General features: G+C 39.3%; 1 protein-coding gene across 19 annotated transcripts in view; it reads left to right on the forward strand.

Moving 5' to 3' along the window:
* Window positions 1-796: 796 nt before the first annotated feature.
* Window positions 797-21727, forward strand: part of C2CD5 (C2 calcium dependent domain containing 5) — a gene marked incomplete at both ends in the record, with an annotated part of 87107 nt that continues 66176 nt past the window's right edge. For 17 of the 19 annotated variants that reach the window (XM_084255225.1, XM_084255235.1, XM_084255232.1 and 14 more), the window contains 4 exons: window positions 797-886; window positions 10773-10859; window positions 16475-16646; window positions 19557-19652. In XM_084255225.1, coding sequence (XP_084111351.1) covers window positions 797-886; window positions 10773-10859; window positions 16475-16646; window positions 19557-19652 — 445 coding nt within the window. The remainder of the gene's footprint in view (window positions 887-10772; window positions 10860-16474; window positions 16647-19556; window positions 19653-21727) is intronic. The other 2 variants (XM_084255223.1, XM_084255224.1) reach the window with 1 other exon arrangement.

A 21727-nucleotide genomic window follows, 5' to 3' on the forward strand; every position in this document is an offset into this window, starting at 1 on the left:
GCAAAGAACGGCACCACTGCCGGCTTGAAAACCAATTAATGGGATTTTACGAAGCACTAGTGGGCCCTTAAAAAGGCAGATTGAACTCACTCCTCTCAACAGCCTCGGCTGCTGCTCCTTCCGTCACAGCCCTTCGGAAAGGCAGCCCTGGCAGCTGGGAAGGCGTCGGCCGGCGGAGAAAACCCAGGGCCGCCCAAGCACTTAGCCTCGGGAGGACAGAGCGAGATGGCTCCGGGGCAAGAGCCGGGGTCGAACCTCAGAACGCGCTCGGTGAAAGATGCAGGGCTCGACCCACTGCCCTGTCCTGCGGCATCCCAGAAGCCCGCCCCGCCCTCTTCACCTTTTCCCGGTGAATTTAATCTCTCCCCGACCAGTAGGCCGAGCGCCGAATGATCGATGCTTCCTCCACGCCCCGAGAGCCGCCATCTTGGGGGGGCGGAGACAGCCCTGTAGGGGCCGCCGAAACTCTACGAGATGTTGGCTGGCTTGGGCTTTTCTGGCCAGCGCCGTGGGACCGAGGCCGAAGAACCCACCGGGGTAGCTCCTCCGGCTGCCTCTCCGGAATGAGGCCTCAGCGCCCGCGCGGGACGGCACCCCTTCTCCTCAGAGCGTGAGTGGCGAAGTCGGCGCGGCCGCAGCTCCCGCGCGCGCTCGGCTGTCAGTTAGCCCGCGCGTGCCCGCCGGCGCGCGCCCCTCCCGCGCGCGCCCCTCCCCCGCCGCGCTCGGCGCAGGGCGCTGGGCGCAGACGCGCTTGTTTGTTTCTGCAGAAGCCGGAGGAGAGACCGGAGCCGAGACCATGCCGGGGAAGCTGAAGGTGAAAATCGTGGCCGGGCGCCATTTGCCGGTGATGGACCGAGCTAGTGACCTGACTGATGCCTTCGTGGAGGTTGGTGTCAGGTGCTGCCCCCCTGCACCCACGCGGGGCGCGCAGCCGGGTGAAGGATCCTCCCCACCTGGCCCCCGCCCCTCCGCGCGTTGCCGGCTCGGCCGCCCCCCGGTGCGCGGCGCTCCCTGGAGGGTGCCTGCCGGACGCCGGCCGAGGGATGGGCGCCCCGCTCGCGGGCGGCCCCGCGTGCCCGCCGCGGTGACCCTGCTGTCAGGGCTGCGAGGGGCCACCTGCCAGCGAGGACATCCCCAGGCGTGGCACACGCGCGCGCGCTCCCTCCCTGGGGGCCGCGCAGCTCCTCATCCCAGAGCGCTGGAGAGGATGTTTAAGGCTGTGGACACCCGCAGTCCGTTATGGACACCGGGAGACCTACCCGGCCGGGACCGCCACTCTGTAGCATCACGTTTTCTGAATCATCAGTGCAAGTTCCAAAACACAGCGGTAACACTTTCTGTGCCTGTGTAGACTGGTGAGCCGGTCGAGCTGTTGCACGGTAATTGAGCGCCTTGAGGTAGGAAGCCAATTAAATGCCTTGGATTTAAATGGCGAAATTGCTTCTTGGATCTAATGATTAGTTTATAACTCATGCAAATTAGCACAGGCCTAGGGCCCGGAAAGTAATAACCTAGAGTCTGAAAGAAGCCAAGTGAAAACTGTAATGAAAATTGACATGATGAGGAGTATTAAAACTATAATACGGGCGTTTCATGCTTAGGGGTGAGAGATACGTGAGAATATACAGCCTGATGTCCGCTCAATATAAAATATCAGCCGCCCCCCCCCCCCCCCAATATTGGCTTGGTAATTCTGAATCCAACTTCATTTTCATTTGAAAAGTTACTAAGTCATTTTTGGGGGTAGATATTAGGAAATGGGAATATAGAGAGTACCAAAGCAAATGGTCTTTGCTTTCAAGTAGTCAGAGAATGATCCACATAGTTTAGGTTAATAGCACATAGCTAACGTGTATTGAGTCCCATTATTATAGTTCTCTGCTAAGTACTTCTCAATTCTTAAGCCTCAGGATAGTCTTGCTATTCTTTTTTTTTTTTTTTAATTCCGTATTACAGGTGAGGTAATTGAGGACTCAGGACTGTAAATAATTTGTTTACAGTTACTTAACCTTGTAAATCTCCATTAACTGGTGGTCTCTTTCCTATTACTAACTTTCCTGACAAGATAATCAGTGTTGTTTTAGAAATTAATTTTAGAAATTATTTCTGACTTCTGAAGGTTTAGGAAGTCTTCCTAAGAAAGTGGCAGTTGAGGTAGATCTTAAAGGATACCCAGGATTTTCTTAGTCAGAGGGAACATCAAAGGCAAAGAAGGGGGACAGAGTATGATCAGGGAATCATCTGAGTTTGGGTTGTGCTGGGAGTATAAGAAGATAGGTATGTAGAGGAGGTTGTGGGGGTAGAGACTAGAGAGTAGGTTGAACCCAGACCCTATTTTCTATATTAAAGTTTCCCTTTATCCTGTGAGCAGGGACTAGCCAGGGGAGCTTTTCAAGCAGAAATGAAATAAGATCATGTTTGTATTAGATTGTTTTTTATAGCATGGCACCAATAGTGAAGGACTGGACAGTGAGAGAATAGGCAGGCAGAGCAATTAGGAAGGTGGTTAATTTGTGCACTTGGAAGAGTAGCGCTTGGGAGGGATTAGAGGAGGAAGGTTTGAGGAATGTTTCTTAGCTAAAATTGTCAGGTTCTGGTGACCAGTGGTTTTTGCTGGTGAGTCACATTCAGGGTGACTCATTTACTGAGTGTTCACTGTTTGCCATGCCACTGGTCTAGCCGATGACTATGATGGTGAACAAAATAAGCTTGGTTTTTGCTTTTATAGAGCTTAAATTTTTTTTTTAAAGGTTTATTTATTTATGCATACAAGAGCTGTGGGGCAGGCCTGGAGATGCGGGGTGTGAGAGGATTCACCGGAGACAGAGTGGAGAGCAGAACAGGCAGATCCACTGAAATACACTGCTGAAGGGAGCGACGGGCGAGACAGGAGAGGTCTGCAGCACCATGTATGTGGGTCACCTCCCTGGCCAGGAATCAAACCTGCTGCAGTGGCTACAGACAGCTTCATAGTTGCGTCTTTTTTTTTTTTTTTTTTTTTATAGAGGCATGCTTTATTTATTTGTTTGCTGGTTTGTTTGTTTGTTTTGTTTATACATGCACTGGGTACAGTCAGAAGTGCGGGAGGGAGGGTGAGAGAATTCACCAGAGCCAGAGCGGGGAGCAGAGCAGGCAGAAGGACCGAAGTACACTGCTGAGGGGAGCAGCGGGCGGCAGGCGAGGTCTGCGCGCCATGTGGGACCCTCCTCCGGTGGCCGGGGAGCAGCCGGGGATCGAACCGGTGCCGCAGAGGCCGCGCACAGTTTCGCAACCCAGCGCTCAACCGCTGCGCCACCGGGGAGGCCCCATAGTTGCGTCTTAACCTCTTGAGCCACAGGGAGCCCCCTAGAGCTTACATTTTGATGAGAGAGATAAACATTAAAAATAATTACTGTATGTATGATCACAACTTGTGATGTGAACAACAGAACAACAGAAAGAGACTAAAAGGGAACTGCTGGGTGGAGCAGTCAGGAGGATTCTGAGGAAGTATCAATTAAGTGAAGACTTACTGGATGAGAAGGAGCCTGTTCTGGGATATATGAGTGTGTGCAGGAGGGACAGAAAAGAGGCTAGGAAGGAAGATGGCTTAACTGGCATGTAGTGAGTGAAGACCAGAATGGTATAAGATGAAGATGAGAGATGGTCAAGGAGCTCTCTTTAACTTCATGCCAAAGGCATTGAAGGCCCATCTGAGAGGCCAAACCAGACAGTCTTCCTCTGTATGAGGTGAAGTCATGCCTACATGACTTCATGGGGTAGTACCTGAGGGGCATGATCTGGAGTTTGGGTTGTATTTTACATCAGTGGTAAACAGTTGTTAAGATGAACACTTTTGGTCTGTCTGGAGAATGGACTGAAGGGGAAAGAGATGAAGCAGGCAGCTAGGTAGGATATTTTGTTAAAGTTCAAAAAAAGAGATAGTAAGGGCCAAGGTGATAGTTTCGGTAGTGAAGAGAAGTGGGTGATTCCAGATATACTTAGAAGATAGACTCTAGAAGATTTCTTGGTAGATTGGAGGAGGTGACCAGAAAATGGGAGACTAAAAGATGACTCCTAGCTCTCTGGATTCATTGATGTAATTTTCTGAAATTCCCATGCTGTTGATAGAGATTCATTGATTGATAGATGGAAAATCATATTTGGGCATGTTAGTTTGAAAATGTCCTTAGAACCTTTAAGTGGGGTTGTCAAGGAAGAAGTTGGATTCGTGAGTTTGGTATTCAGAAGAGAGGCTGAGTTATAAATAAACTCACATAGCTCAGTGTTTCTCAGCTCTGAGACCCAATATCCCTGTCATATAACAGTTATTGCTTTCCTGGCATGATATTCATAGATAATATAACCTGTTTAGCCTCACAATTACAAAAAACCTCAGTGTAATTCTCTAAGTGTAGTACAACAGAGAAGAATAAAATTGTTCTTAAATATTTATTTCAATGGAAGTACTTGTTCATGATCCTAGTAGAAGATATGAAGTAATCAGATTGAGTTCATGCCTATTTATTGAGCCTCTGTTTACATCAAACCCTAGTATAGTATGCTGGGGACACAGAAATGAATAAAACAAAAATTGCTTTAATCATGAAACTTACGTTTTGTGGAAGGAGGAAGTTCATAAAGAAGGTAAGGATGAAGTATGCTAGTACCACATGTGGAGAAAATAAAGAAGGATGCAGGATTGGTAGCGTCTCCTTTGTGTGTAAAATCCCATAAACATGACTTCACCTCATATAGAGGGAGACTGGGTGATTTTGGCATCTCAGATGGGCCTTCATGGCTGTTGGCTGTGTGATTTTTCCAAAATGGTCAACTCACGCCTCCCTGATGGCACAAGGGGTTAAGATGCAACCTATGAAGCAATCCACAGCCACTGCAGCACGAGTTTGATCCCTGGCCAGGGAGCTACCCACATAGTGCAGCAGACCTCTCCTGTCTCTCCCACTGCTCTCCTCAGCAGTGTATATTCAGTCAGTCTGCCTGTTCTGTTCCTCACTCTGTCTCTAGTGAATCCTCTCACCCCCCATGCCTCTGGCCTGTACCCCAGTTCTTGTATGCATAAATAAATAAATCTTTAAAAAAAAGGGTCAACTCTTGGGGAAAAACTGTTGTTTCTTAATTTATATTTTGCTTGTATTTCTTATATTTCTTGAAATCCCATCACTTTTACCTGTAAACTGAATTAAGTTCTAGGTAGGCTTTTTTTATCCATGTAATTATCTAGTGGGACATTGGAAAGTCATGGCGTAAAATATGTGTTCTTTGTTGGGGGTTGTCTCTTGTATTGCAGGACACCTAGCATCTTTGGCCCTTCTAAACTAAATACTACTACTATTCTCTGCTCTGTCCCCCACCCCCCAAAAAGCACCCCTAGAAATTTCTGAAAGCTTTTATGAGTTGGTTCTGTCTCATTTGCAAACCTCTGACTAGGGGGAGAGAAATGATGGATCCTTGAAAAACTCAACACTAAGGGTTCTATTCGAGGAGGAGTAGTAGGGGAAGGAAACTGAGATTGTCAGCCAGTGAATGGGGAGAAAAATCAGGAAAGTTATACCTCAGAAAGCACGAGAAGTTTCTAGAAAGAGGAGTCCCTCATCTGTCAAATGGCACTGAGAGGTCGAACAAGAGGATAGAGAAATGACTGGATTGGACAACTTGGAGGTTGTTACTGATCCTAACAAGAGATGTGACAAGGAGGGAAGCCCATTCTGTAGTGAATTGAAGTGGTTAAAATGCATGGAAGGTGAAGGACGAATGGCATGAATAGGGACAATTTTAAAGAAATATGGCTATAAAGGGTGGAGGAGAAATAGTGTATTTGGGGAGAATGTAGCTCTTACTACTTAGAAAAGGAACTTAGAAGATACCAGAACCTATTTGTGTGCTAATAGGAATAATCCAGCAGAAAGGGAAAGATTAATGCAGGAAAAGGGGGATAATAAAGGATTAGAGTCTAATAAAGGGCCCAGTTGTGTGATGAGGCTGTTAGTACTGCCTAAGCTCTAAGAGAGAGAGATAATGAAGGCTGGGCTGGCTGTGAAAAATTTTTGTGCTGAGCTTGAAGGTTAGTAAAATTTCCATAGACAGAGAGGGAAAAGGAGCATTTTTCAGCTGAAGCAGGACAAACTTGGTAAAAAGCAGAAAGAGAAATTGAGCTCTACATTCCTCCTGTGACTGCTGCTTGAATCTACTACATCGTTTGTTCTGCATCCAGCCTGTGTGCCTGCTTCTTTCATCGGTTGACTGATATACTGTACCAGGAGGCGCCTGTGCTAATTCTCAAATCTGTTGATGCCAAATCTATTTTTTAATTGTAATTGATTTAAATCCTATAAATTGTTGAAATAGTTTGAAATGATGTTGATAATAATATTTAAAAAATTATAGATATAGTCATAAAGATTTACTCTTAATTAGATGAAGAAAAGATTGTGTGAATCTAGGATGCTATGTTCATATTTTTTGCAAGCAATTTTACGTCTATACCCAGTAAACCCAAAATGGAAATCATAGAATGATACATTTAGACCGTGCAGATGTCTAAATGATGGACTCTTATTCAAAGGAGAGACTTTAGTCTTACATTCACAAGTAGAGGAATGAGCATGTATGTTTTATCTTAAACTGTTTACCATTTACATCATTTTTAATGATTCTCTGATTTAACTAAATTACTTAGTTAACTGATCAAAATCTGGTCCTGACTGCACTGAATGAAGAAATTCCTGATATATATGATCTGAGGAACTTAGGAAGCTGGTGAATACCAAGAAGTATTTAAAGATTATTCCTCCTTTTTTTTTTTAATTGCGGTAATGTTGGTGATTCACACCTATTCAGATATGTATTACTATACCACGCCCACCATCAAAGCACCCATAATCCTCTACGAATAGATAATTCTGGTAGGAATCTCCAGTAGGAATAAGTTCTGTATTAGGGACATGTTCATGGAAATATATCCTACTATTAATTTGCATGTTATACACTGTTTGGTAAACTACATTATCATTTCTTTGAGGGAGCAGGGAGAGGAAAATAAATATTTAATGAGTATTTTCTATATAGTAGATATTTTGCTAGGTCTCTACATGCATTATCTCACGTAATGAGGAGGAAGCAGCCTTTAAATAACAGGTTAAATAACTTTCTCAAGGTAATTTAACTAATGAGTGGGGAAGCGAATGCTTTTACTTTATAGGGAATCTCATTAAAATCCCTGATGTTCTTAACAAAGTTGTAAGGCATTCATTTAATTGCTGAGCAGTAAAATCTCCTTGGAATTAAATAAGAGCAAATGAACTGTGATTCTTTAGTAGAAGGGAATCATCACAGTGTTGGCAAAATATACACTCTACTCTTTTTCTAAGATCTTGTTTTTTGTTTATGTCTTTGTTTATTGCATTTCAGCTGATCTTTACTATATGTGGAATGGACAGCTGACCAAAAAAAGAATGAAAGGCGTAGGAAAGCACTGTAGTATCGTGGGACACAGCTTAAGAGGATTCTGAACTCCTGAACTCCTGACTGGAAAACAATATGCTATTTTTGGCAGTTGAACCAAAACCCTTAAGTCCATTTGACCTTTGAGTGGTTTTATAAATGCTAACAACATTTTACTTCATATTATTCAATTTTTAGGAAAATTAAACAATAAGTATTTCCTTGACTATTGAAAGATAATGAAAATTAAATTATTAACTGAAGAGTAACCTCTTTTCTTTCCAGGTTTGTTTTTCTTATTAAGTTTCATTTTTTAAACAGTTATTTAAAATAAAAAAAAAAGACTCAAGTGTAATGCATGAACAGCTATTACAAAGGATTTATATGACTCAGAAGTAACACTCGAAAGCCTCTTTTCTCACTATTTTGAAATGTATTCCCTACACCCCATCTGTCCCTGTTCAGAGATAATTGCTGCATTCTTTGGCTTATTTTCATCTATTCCCCAGTATCCTCCTTAAAAAAAAAACCACAAAACTTTTATATTTCATCTTTTAAAAACAAATATGATATGTATGTATAATACACCTGATTTTATAATATTCCACTACTTGGTTTCGTTTTCAGTTATTATATCATTGACATTTTCCGTGACAGTCCCACTGTCATCCACTCCATTTTTTAGTAGCGATGCCTGTGATTTACTAAGCAACTATCCTGTTGAACAGCTGTTTACACTTTTATGTAGTTTTGGGGGAGGGGCCTTAATGTGCAAGGACTTCTTTACAAGAAATGTTTGTAAGTGGATCCAGAATTCTGTAAGTTGAGTCAAAATATTATTGCCGTTTGAATTTAATTTTAGTATTTGATGTTTTTGGATTTAAAATAATGCATTTAAAAATAAGTAATATCTGTACATGGTTCAAAAATCAAAAGATTTCATGAAATGAATCAGCCTCACTTTCATTTTTTGTATATCCTTCTAGAAATGATCTGTGCATCTAAAGGCATATATAACATTCATAACATTTTGCCATTTTCTTCCCCTCCAAAGAATGCCATACTCACTATTGTGCAGTAGAAAAATACATCTTCTTTGACATTGTTTTGTACCACTGCTGCATTCATTTATTTAGCCGCAACATATGACATTACTATGCGTAACTTAACCAGTTCCAAATTGGTGGGTCTCTAGGATCTTTCCAGTTTTGGGCTACTGTAATGTTGCTTATTAATACCATTGCATACCTCTGTATGAACTTCCAAGGCCTTGGCCTCTCCGCTCCCATGGAGATCATTCTGCTCCATACTCCTGGCAACAAAGTGGGAAGATGCTTCACCAACACTATTTTCAGACTTTTTCATCTTTGCCAACCTGATAATAAAAATGTTTATTTTGCATTTCTCTTACTAGAATGAAATCAGTCATCTTTTACTAGATTTAAAAGACATCTATATTTCCATTTATTCACGTTGTCAATTTGTGTCCTTTGCCTATAGGGTCTTGTTCTTTTAATATTGCTTTGTAGGAACTCATTCAATATTAAAGAAAATAACTCTTAGTGAAATATTTGGCAAATACTTTTTCTTTGTTTATTTTTGAGTTTATCATTCTTTGCCATGAAAGAAGTTATTATTTTAATGTAATTTTTTAAACCATTTTATCCTCTAACCAAACTTCCTAGGAATGGTGGTACCATGTCTGATAATGCAAACTAAATTGGTCAAATAACTAGCAAAATATACAGAAGATTTAAAATAGTTTTAGTTTGGGATATTTTTACTTTTAGAAAAGTTCCTGCACTTGTAATACCAAAAGGAGGGCTGTAGATCCAAAAGGGAAGAGGATTTAATATTTAACTGATTATATCTACAGTGTACAGAGCTCTGTGCTGGGATCAGCAGAAGGGGCTAACTTTTAGTGATTTTTTTAGATTAGGAAAGAAATTTATTAGTGATAACTGATAGAATTGGGAAGAGCTTGAAGAGAACAAAATGAGGAAAGGTGAGACAACCTAGGAAGTACCTGCCTGTTTTTCTCTTCTCGAGTCCAGTCTGAGGTTTCATAATTTCCATTCTTTATTGAAAGCAAGTCCCAGAGATTTAGCTTGTTTGTGCCTCCTTCATTTTATTCTCCTTATTTTTGGATCCTTGTGATTTATTGTCTGTCCAGATTGGCTATGAAATAAGATAGTCTCCCATTCAAGCCTTTTCATGGTCCCTGAAGGTAGAAGCTTAAAGTCTTTAATTGGGGCCTCCCCGGTGGCGCAGCGGTTGAGCGCTGGGTTGCGAAGCTGCCCGCAGTAGCCTCTGTGACGCCGGTTCGATCCCCGGCTGCTCCCCGGCCACCTGAGGAGGGACCCGCATGGCGCGCAGACCTCTCCTGCCGCCCGCTGCTCCCCTCAGCAGTGTACTTCGGTCCTTCTGCCTGTTCTGCTCCCTGCTCTGGCTCTAGTGAATTCTCTCACCCTCCCGCGCTTCTGACTGTACCCAGTGCTTGTATGAATAAATAAATAAATCTTAAAAAAAAAAATAAAGTCTTTAATTGTAATAGTTTATTACTGGTCATTGTATGTGTGCAGATAAGGGATTAAAAAATAACCAATAGGGAGAAGTTAAAAATATAAGGCTCTTGGGCCTCTGCGGTGGCACAGTGGTTGAGCGCTGGGCTGCGAAGCTGCCGGCCTCCCCCCCCCCCCCGCAGCCTCTGCAGCATGAGTCTATCCCCGGCCGGACAGAGAGATTCCCACATGGCGCAGCAGACCTCTCCTATCTTGCCCGCTGCTCCCCTCAGCAGTGTACTTCATCAGTCTGCCTGTTCTGCTCCCTGCTCTGTCTCTGGTGAATTCTCTCACCCTCTCACACTTCTGACTGTACCCAGTGCTTATATAAATAAATAAATCTTAAAAAATAATATAAGGCTCTTACTACTAAATTCTTATAATAATGGACTGTACTTCTGGACTCTTGCTGAGATGGTGGAAGGAGAATCAAATCAATTGGCCTTTTTACCTTCTGATTTTGTTTCTGCTGGCTTCCTCTCTCAAGACTTTGTTTGGGATAATGTTAGGAGTCCTTCCTCTATACCGACATAATGATCTGTATTTCTAACTTCCTTAGAGAGCTGATCAAGCAGAGCAGGGCAATCACTTGTTCCACGTTTGGTCTTTAACTGATCTGGATCCATTCATACTTTTTCTCTTTTGTCTCGGGATAGTTTTCTTTTTCCCCCCTCCATAGTTTATCCTCCTATTGCTTGGTTGTTATTAAAATTTACTTTATTTTTTTTTTTTACATTTGTATTCAAATCATTTCTTATTTGTTTCTAGGTAAAATTTGGTAATACCACCTTTAAAACAGATGTATATCTCAAGTCCCTCAACCCTCAGTGGAACTCAGAATGGTTTAAATTTGAGGTAAGTTTTTTTTAAATGTTAGCGTTTTTGAGTTTTATGGGGGTTTTTTTTTTTGAGGTACCCTTTCCCCCCAGAGATAATTGAAGTACCTTTTATTTCAGGTGTAGTAGTTTCTTTATACCATAAAAATACTTCCTTTTCTGCTGAAGTGGGAATATTAAGAAAAGTGGGTTACAATTAAGAAATAGAGTATATGAATTTGAGAACACATAAAGAGATAAAATCCTTCAAAGGATTCCTTATTGTAATTTCCTCTGGATTTTGGCATACATAAAAAATCATATTTATTTGATGTATAATATTGTAAGAATAATGTAAAGACTAAAAAACTTTAATTGCGGTAAAAAGTATATCCCAAATATTGCTGTATTTTAACCATTTTTAGGTATATAGTTCAGAAGCATTCATTATGTTCACAAGGTTGGGTAACCATCACCACTACTTCCAAAACTTTTTCATCACTGAACAAAAACTATACTCATTCAACTCCTTAATCTCTCTGTCCAGCTGCTGGTAACCTCTGATCTATTATTTGTCTCTTTGAATTTACCTGTGCTAGATACTTCTTGTAGGTGGAATCATACAATATTTGTCTTCTATCTGGCTTCTTCCACTGAGCATCATGTTTTCAAGGTTCATCCATGTTGTAGCCTTTATCAGGATTTCATGCCTTTCATACCTGAATACTAATCCACTGTTGTCTATGTGACACATTTTGTCATCCATTTATTTGCTGATGAACTCTTGGGTTGTTTTCCGCCTTTTGGCTATTGTGAATAATGCAGCAGTGAACATTTATTTACACATATCTGTTCGAATCCCTGTTTTCAGTTTTTTTATTTTTCCAAAAATGGAATCACTGGGTCATGTGTTAAGTTCTGTATTAGTTTTTTGAAGAATCATCATACCGCTTTCCATCGTCGCTGTCCCTCTTTACACACTCCTACCAGCATGAATAAGGGTTTCAGTTTTTCTGCATTTTTGTTGACACTTAAAAAAAAAAGATCATAGGGCCTCCCCGGTGGCGCAGCGGTTGAGCGCTGGGTTGCAAAGCTGCCCGCAGCCTCTGTGGCGCCGGTTCGATCCCCGGCTGCTCCCCGGCCACCTGAGGAGGGTCCCACATGGTGCGCAGACCTCTCCTGCCGCCCGCTGCTCCCCTCAGCAGTGTACTTCGGTCCTTCTGCCTGCTCTGCTCCCCGCTCTGGCTCTGGTGAATTCTCTCACCCTCCCGCGCTTCTGACTGTACCCAGTGCATGTATAAACAAAACAAACAAACAAACAAACAAACAAACAAACAAATAAGTAAGTAAAACATGCCTCTATAAAAAAAAAAAAAAAAGAGGGCCTCCCCGGTGGCGCAGCGGTTGAGCACTCGGTTGCGAAGCTGCCCGCAACCTCTGCGGTACCGGTTCGATCCCCGGCTGCTCCCTGGCCTCCGGAGGAGGGTCCCACATGGCGCGCAGACCTCTCCTGCCGCCCGCTGCTCCCCTCAGCAGTGTACTTCGGTCCTTCTGCCTGCTCTGCTCCCCGCTCTGGCTCTGGTGAATTCTCTCACCCTCCCGCGCTTCTGACTGTACCCGGTGCATGTATAAACAAAAACAAACAAACAAACAAAATAAATAAATAAATAAATAAAGCATGCCTCTATTAAAAAAAAAAAAAGATCATAGCCATCCTACTAGGTCTGAAGTGATGTTTATAGTATAATTTGAATATGCATTTTTATTGTGATTGAAGTTACATACGGTTTCTTATGACTGAGGGCCATTCCTTTTACTTTAAACTATCTCCTTATAATTTAACCTCCAAAGAAAATACTTAGAGACAGTATTATAGAGGTAGACATCAGAGGACTTGGTGATAAGCTTAACATGAAGAATGTAGATGCACAGTTGTATCTTACTGGTTTTGATTTGTGTTTCTCTAATGAGTAATAGTGTTGAGAATCTTTTCATGTGCTTATTGGACATATGTATGTCTTTTTTGGAAAACTGTCTTTTCAAGACCTTTGCCCATTTTTAAGTTTGGTTGTTTATCTTTTTGTTATTGAGTTGTAAACGTTCTTTTTATATTCTGAATAATAAACCTTTATTGGGTATATGTTTAGCAAATACTTTCTTTTAACTCTTTTGATAGTTCCTTTGTTATATAAAATTTTAAAATTGTATGTGGTGTTGGTGGTATAGTGGTGAACATAGCTGCCTTCTAAAATTTTAAAATTGTGCTAAAGTTCAATTTATCTGTCTTTCTTGTTACTAATGGTGTTGTTGTCAATCAGAGAATCCATTGCCAAATCTGACATCATGACAGTTTATACCTATGTTTTCTTCTTAGCTCTTATATGTAGGATTATTGATTCATTTTGAATTAATTTTCATAGTAGATAAAGTTAAGTTTTCAACTTTATTCTTTTGCATGTGGATATCCATTTGTTTCAGTACCATTTATTGAAGAGACTATTCTTTCCCTATTGAATGGTCTTGGTATTTCTTGTCAAAAGTGAGTAGGATAGGGCCTCCGTGGTGGCACAAGGGGTTAAGCACTGCACTATGAAGCAATCCGTAGACTCTGCAGCGCGAGTTCGATTCCCGGCCAGCCAGGGAACAACCCACATGGCGCAGCAGACCTCTCTTGTCTTGCCCACTGCTCCCCTCAGCAGTGTATTTCAGTTTACTCTGCCTGTTCTGTTCCCCACTCTGTCTCTGGTGAATCCTCTCACCCCCGCATCTCTGGCCTATACCCCAGGTCTTGTATGCATAAATAAATAAATCTTTAAAAAAAAAAAGTCAGTAGGATACATGAATGGTTTGGTTTCTGGATTCTTAAGTTCTGTTCCATTAGTCTGTATTTGTGGAATTTATGCCATTACCATGCTTTTTATCATTATAACGTTATAGTAAGTTTTGAAATCAGGAATTGAGAATTCTCCAACGTTGTTCTTTTGTCTTGATTTTTTTTTTGTCTTGTAGCATTTTGATTCCCTTCTTCTTTTCTTTTGTGTAAATGTATGGCTGTTCGTTTAGTTGTTTCCAAAATAACATTGTATATTTTGGAAGACCCACTATCGTGCATGCATTAAATCCATATTATTTAAAATACATCATTAAGGTAAAAATATGGAATATATGAGTCAGAAAAAGTAGAATAATTTGTTTAAATTATTTCAGGTGGAATTAGAATTATAAATTGCAACTTCATTATCCTAGCAAAATATTTAAATACTTGTATAATTTTATTTTGATGGATTTTTCCTTTTTCTGCAACCTAAAAATGATTAAAAACAAGCAGTCTTGGTCACCATTGTTATTGGAAGGTAGGAAGGAGGTGAACTTTATATGTTAGAAATTTTCATATTAGGACATTAATAGTTAAGAACATGCACAAAATAGATTAATATGTTGAACTACCTGGCCATCACCTATCTTTACCTCTGCCTGCCAAAGTTGTCTACATTCTGCTGTCCTTGTTTTTTCAGGAGCCTGAACTGAGAGGACATGCAGCGAAAGATTCCTTCATGAAAGACACATTCATGACTTTGACAGGTAGTCCGTAGGTACCATGCCATTCTCTAATTTGCTGGTAGTCCTCATCAAATACAGTGGTTCAACTGAACACAATGTTATAGAGAGTAGTAAGACTAGAACAGAATACACAACAGAAAATTTTATTTCCTGTAATCAAAACAAAATATTTTAAGAGATATTTGAAGGCAAATTCTGGATACTGTGTAATTTCATCCATAAATTTTTAATTATATCACTGTTATAGAGAAGAGCCCCTTCTTAAAAACAAATCTTTTTTTTATGTTAATCACTGATATCAACAGTAACTCTTTCATGTATTTTGACTTTTTAAATAATCTTCAGCAACTGGACTATTAGCCTAAGATCAACAAGAAATTAAACAGGTGATGGGGAAAGGTAGGATGTTTCATAATTAAGTTTTAAAAATTTAACCCCATGGTGCAGCAGGTTGAGCACAGTGCTGTGAAGCTATCCGCAGCCTCTGTGGTGCGATCGATTCCTGGCCAGCCAGGGAGATGCCCACATGGCGCAGCAGACCTCTCCTGTCATGCCCACTGCTCCCCTGAGCAGTGCTTTCGGTCTGTCTGCCTGTTCTGCTCCCTACTCTGTCTCTGGTGAATCCTCTCACCCTCCCTCGCGTCTGGCCTGTACCCCAGCTATTGTATAATAAAAAAAAATTAACCCCACATAGTGTTGTAAACCATTGTTACTTCAATAAGATAAAATAAAAAACTTAATAGTGATAAAAGGGTCACTGGGATTTAAAAAAAAATTTAACCCAAGCATAATAATTACAGAGATATTATTGATCAAAGCATATATAAAGAAGATGAGGAGATTTTAGTTGAGCATAATTAACAGTCTTAATAGCATAGTTTACTCTAATTGGCAAATATTCATAGGCTGCATTTAAAAAGTGCACAGGGGACTATGGTGATGGCGCACGGATGAATTGGTGAAGGAAATTCTATGGGGACTACACTTGGGGGGTGGGGAAGCAAACATTGTTTAAAAATGAAGAATGATGTAAAATATATATAAATAAAAAATTAAAAAAATAAAAAGTGTGCTATTTTAACTATAGGAAATAAAATTTTCTTTTTTGTATTCTGTTCTAGTCTTAATACTATCTGTAACATTTTGTTCCATTGAATTTGGTGAGGACTACTGGCAAATTGGAGGATGGCATATCTAGAGAATGGCTGTCAAAGCAGTGAATGTATCTTTCATGAGGGAATAATCTTTCTTAGCATGTCTTCTCAATCAGGCCCCTGTAAGAGAGCACTACATATCGAATGACTTAAACAATGGCACTTTATTCCCTACAGTTAGAAGGGTGGGAAATCTGAGATGGGAATACTTCCATGGTTGGGTTCTGGGAAGGACCCTCTTTCTGGTCGGTAATGACTATCTTTCTGTTTCCTTAAATGATAGGGAGAAAGATCATTTCTCCTTCTCTGTTCTTATAAGGATACAAATCTACTAATGAGGACGATGTTCTCATGATGTAATTATAATACCCTCACCACCAAATATCATCATAGTGGGGATTAGGACTTCAACATGGGAACTTGGGGCAGACACTGACAGTCAGTCCATTTCATTCTCCAGGGAGTCCCGCTCTTTGGCATGGTGCTAGGTATATAAGTATTTGATAATGAGTAAATGAAAGATGGAGAGAAGCTAGACATTTTATTTTGTGAACTTAGTTCATGAATGAACATAAATTCTTTTTTTCTTACAAATAATGTTAGTCTTGCTTACTTTTATTCTCTGCAGTTGTTCTTAGATATTATGGTGTCAGTGTACCCTTAGCATCTTACTGTTTGTAGACAATAGGTGACTCTATTGTGACATTCCTTAAGCATTTTTTGTTGGATACCATAGGAAGAATTAAAAAACACAAGCTAATCTGTAGAAAAGGAATTAAAACCTTTTGGTGTTGATCATTCTACCTTTGTGCTTGGAGGTAAGCTATATGTCTTCAGAAGTTTGGCATCTTGTTTCAAAAAGGAGTTAAAACATTGTGTATGTTAATCCTTTACCATTGTGCTTAAAATTATAAGACTTAATTTTAAGGTATACTTTTAGGTGGATGATGAAGACTTACAGGATGAACCTCTGCAGATCACAGTTCTTGACCATGATACTTACAGTGCAAACGATGCCATTGGCAAAGTATACATCGACATTGACCCTTTACTCTACAGTGAAGCTGCAACAGTCATCTCAGGGTGGTTCCCAATTTATGACACCATACATGGTAAGGAGAATGTTCTAAGAAAATAAATCACAGTGTCTTTTAACTTTAAGGAATTAAAGATTTTTATGCTAAAACTTGAGATTTTAAAATTTATGTCTTTTTTAAAAAATATTTTTAAAAAATATGTCTTCTTTTTTTATGGACATAAGATAGTAAAGTGTTATTGGTCTGAGTGTTACTTTTCTGAGTTTGAAATAATGCTAGCTGAATTTATAAACCATGTTAATTTAAGTAAGTGCATTATTTAAAAATCATCTGATAGAGGTACTTTGTTCATAGAGCATATTTTGAAGTGGACAATACTGATATTTTTCTGCTTAAAAATTCTTCAAGGACTTTTTGTTGCCTAAAGCAGAGTTCTAAGAGTGTGGTATGGGGACACCTAAGGTTTCCCTGAGATATTTTATAGGTTTTGTTAAGTGAGATGAGAACTATTAACAGCATAATACCTGTACACCATTCACCATTTTTTTCTCAGTTTCTTAAGCATTGTACACTGACACCAGTGTACAGTGGAGTTTTGTTGAGGTTTTATGATATATGATGTTACATTGAATTTAGAGCAGAGATGAGAATCTAACTCTGTTCCTTTAAGTTCAACATGTGAGCTGGATAGCTTCCATTATGTTTAACTGGATTGTGATTACTTTCAGTGAAATAATAAGTAAATATCTTTGTTAATTCTCATTTTATTTTATAATATGGTATTATAAAATAATATATTATAAAATAATATTATATTATTATTTAATATTATAAATATTATAAAATAGAAAATATTTATAAAATTATAAAATAATATGATAAATATATGACCCACATAAGTAAAAACTCTGAAATCTTCCATAATGCTTAAGATGGGAAATAGGTCCTGTACTCAATAACTTTAAGAACTGTTGTTCTGAATATATGCTGTCTCTTTAGAGGGCAAATGAACCCCTAAAGAACTGGCCAGTTCTTGCCATCTTTCTACTTATTTTACATATTTGACCTGGCAATTCCACTATAGTAGTTGACTATAAGAAAATAAGGCATTTTCTTACATGTATATAAATTTATTGTGATAATGTTTACATTTTATATTTATTTATTAATGTTTAAAATAGCAAAATAAATTGGAAAATTGGATTTACTTAAATGAATTAGAATTTATATTGATCATGAATTACACAGCAAAATAAAATTCATGTTTACAGAATTGAGTTGTGTAAGGGAATGTGCATGATATAAATGCAAAATTCAGATTGTAAGACATAATAGAGTGATCCCACATTTGTTTAGAAACAGTAGAATTACATATATGTGATACCATTGAATAAATTGGCACAATACATGGTAAAATGCTTTTCTTTGGATAGTTTCATTTCTGGTTTGTAATCTTTTTCCTCCTTCTCATAGTTTCTACAATGTGTGTCTTTGTAATCAGGTAATAAAATTGAGTCAGTTGTTACTTACCAATAAAAAAATGCCCTTGGAGAATTAATCTGGAGGATTAAAAGCTATAACTGGGGCCTCCCCGGTGGCGCAGCGGTTGAACGCTGGGTTGCGAAGCTGCCCGCGGCCTCTGCGGTGCCGGTTCAATCCCCGGCTGCTCCCCGGCCACCGGAGGAGGGTTCCACATGGCGTGCAGACCTCTCCTGCCACCTGCTGCTCCCCTCAGCGGTGTGCTTTGGTCCTTCTGCCTGCTCTGCTCCCTGCTCTGGCTCTGGTGAATTCTCTCACCCTCTCGCGCTTCTGACTGTACCCAGTGTTTTTATAAATAAATCTTAAAAAAAAAAAAAGCTATAACTGTATGCATCAATTTTCCATACATATTATATTAAATATTGTTTATAATTGGCTTAATATGTTTATGGACTTTTGTTAGAAACTTAATCTTCTCTTACTTCAATGGGTAAATAAATGAGTAAGTCATTCTTTTTGGAAGGCTTTTCTCCATAAGTATGAATTGGACTTGAAGTCAGGACAGTCAAATATTTTTTGGTGTTTGGAGATAAGGACTAGGTAAATTTTATTTAAAATTTAAAAAGCCTTTTTTAACTTAATTTAATTTTTTAACTTAATTTTTTAACTTAACTTACATTGACTGAAAAAGATAAATCTTCTTTTGTGTTAAATCATATTCTTAGTGAAGAGCATTTACTTTGGGATCTGAGGATCTGACTTTTAATCCTGGTTCTGTCACTTATTATTTGTGACACTATGTAAATTAACAAATTTAAATTTCTTTCTTCTGCAAAATGAGGAGGATAGCTCTACAGCAATAACCTTAACGAGTTGGTATAAACACTATGAGGTGCTTCAGGTAAAACATTTAGAAAATTTTCAGTGCTTAGCACATCATTGTCATCCTCATCATCACTTCAAATAGGACTCTTATCTAATCAGTCTTGATTAGAGACTTGTGGTAAAAATTAAAAATATTGGGCCTCCCTGGTGGCTCAGTGGTTGAGTGCTGGGTTGCGAAGCTGCCTGCAGCCTTTGCAGCACTGGTTTGATCCCCGGCTGCTCCCCGGCCACTGGAGGAGGGTCCCACATGGCGGGCAGACATCTCCTGCTGCCTGCTGCTCCCCTCATGAGTGTACTTCGGTCCTTCTTCCTGCTCTGCTCCCTGCTCTGGCTCTGGTGAATTCTCTCACCCTCCCCGCGCTTCTGACTGTACCCAGTGCTTGTATAAATAAATAAATAAATAAATCTTTAAAAAAAAAAATCTTTCTCTAATGCATACATGTTCTTGAAAAAATGGAATAGACTTATTAGTATGAACATAATTAGGAAACAACAGTAGCATTGATTGCTGTTATAATGATGCATTATTTAATGATCATTAATTGGCGTTTACTTGCTAGATTATTTAATTATATTTTATTTTCTTAATGTAGAAGTTTGACTTTCTTTTTGCAATTATAGGTATCCGTGGCGAAATCAATGTAGTAGTCAAAGTAGACCTCTTCAATGATTTAAATCGATTTAGGCAGTCATCATGTGGAGTCAAATTCTTTTGCAGTAAGTAAATATAAATTATTATACATTTAGCAGGGAATTTAATAATTGTTAAATATGGGAAATCAAATTAATATTTCAGAAGGCTAATGGAAAATCTATTATACTTTGGTTTTGATTAGAGAAAATTATTAAATATTCAGAAATAGTTACTGTTATTCTGGGGACTGTTTAAATGATCTAAAAGTATTAACATATGAACTAATTTTTAGGCTTTTTTTTTGAAAAAATCTAGTGGAGGACAGGCTTACTTTTTGTCATCTCATTGATGCTGCTTGGACCCCTGGGGTGAGAAGAGAGTATGTGACCTTAGGAGGAAGTTGCCCCTATTTTAGCCTTTACTCCAATCTGTGGAAGGAATTACATTAAACATTGCTGGTAACAGTTACTAAATGCCAGTAGAAGAAGTAACAAGTGAACATTTTGGAATTCTTTCCAGAATTTTGAGGAAGAATCCATATTTAATAAACTGACTTCATTTATTTAAATGTTTTGCTTAGTGATATTGCATTTGAAAGTGGAGAATTGATTGCTAAAGCACTGCATAAGAATACAACTCTGAAATTCCTGAGAATGACTAGAAAAAAGATTGAAAGTAAAGATTGAACATTTTTTGCTGCAGTGCTACAAATCAAGTTACCCTTGGAGAAATTAGTTCTGGATGACTGTGGTGTAGGAATGCAAAGTGTGATGGCACTTGCTTAAGTCCAAACTCAAAACCAAACAATTAAGGGAATAAACCTAAACCTACTTCATTGTATGATGAATAGGGACAGTCCACAATTCATCTAGGTCACATGGTGCAAGGAAATCAGTGCTTATCATGTGTAAGCATGATATAAAACACTGTGGTAAAGAAGGATCACTCATAGTTTCACAACAGTAGCCTATGCTACCTTTTTTTTTTTTTAATTAATTTTTTTCTTTTTGCATAGAAGGACTGGGGTATAGTCCAGAGATACAGGGGATGAGAGGATTCACCAGAGATAGAGTGGGGAGCAGAACATCAGATTTATTGAAATACACTGCTGAGGGGAGCAGTGGGCAAGACAGGAGAGGTCTGTTGCATTGTATGTGGGTTAGCTCCCCGGCCAGCAGTTGTACTCAGGCCACAGTGGTGATAGCTAGGCCACCAGGGAAGCCTATGCTTCCTTGATGTCAGTTTGTTATCCATATTTAGCAGCAGCACAGTGGCTGCAGATAGCTTCATATTGCTGCATCGTAACCCCTTGTGCCACCAGGGAGACCCCCATGTATTTTTCATAGTACTTCCATAGATTGATATTTTGTTGCCTATTAAATTTTTCTTTCACAAGTTTGGGCAAGTTATATTAAAGTTTGTAGAACTGTCAAAAAAATACACTGGTTTCTTACTCTAGTATAGGACACTACAAGGTTGGAGCAATCACTATAGCCAAGCACTATGGCCCTATCCAAAATTACATAAACATTTATAGATATTCAGCATTTTGAGTGGCAGGAAATATACATTAGAGTTGGGCAGATCTGGACTTTTCACAATTAGTTTGGATTAAGAGCTTTGAAAACTCATACATAGTTGAGTTAGCTTTAACACACGAATGTCTATTTTAGGAGGTTAGTTTGGTATAGACGTTCTCAGATTCCCCACCTTTTGAATCCTACTAGATCTTTTTAAATCCAGTGACAGTTCTACATATTCAATATGTTTGTTAAGTAGCACAGTGACTACTGAAGCAGTTGGCCAGATGAACATGGGTCATTAGAGACTGCAGGGCTTTAGTAGTGACTGCAGATTGTTCTGGAAAGCTAATGGTTTGATTTTGGGGGCTGTAGTATATGGTGTACAGAAGAACTTCTTAAAGGTCTTTGAATAATTAAAGTTTTTTGTATTCATTATCTGCTTTCTGCCTATTTAATAATCAGCTAGATGATTTTAATTTTGATTTTTTTAAAACTTTGTATTGAATGCTATTTAAAGTAAAACAGCAATTTGTTGTGGAGCCTCCCCGATGGCACAGGGGTTAAAGTCTCAGCACTATCAAGCTATGCAGCCAGCCCCTACAGCATGAGTTCGATCCCCGGGCAGGGAGCTGACC

Source organism: Talpa europaea (assembly GCF_964194135.1).
Source record: "Talpa europaea genome assembly, chromosome: 15".
Taxonomy (NCBI): domain Eukaryota; kingdom Metazoa; phylum Chordata; class Mammalia; order Eulipotyphla; family Talpidae; genus Talpa; species Talpa europaea.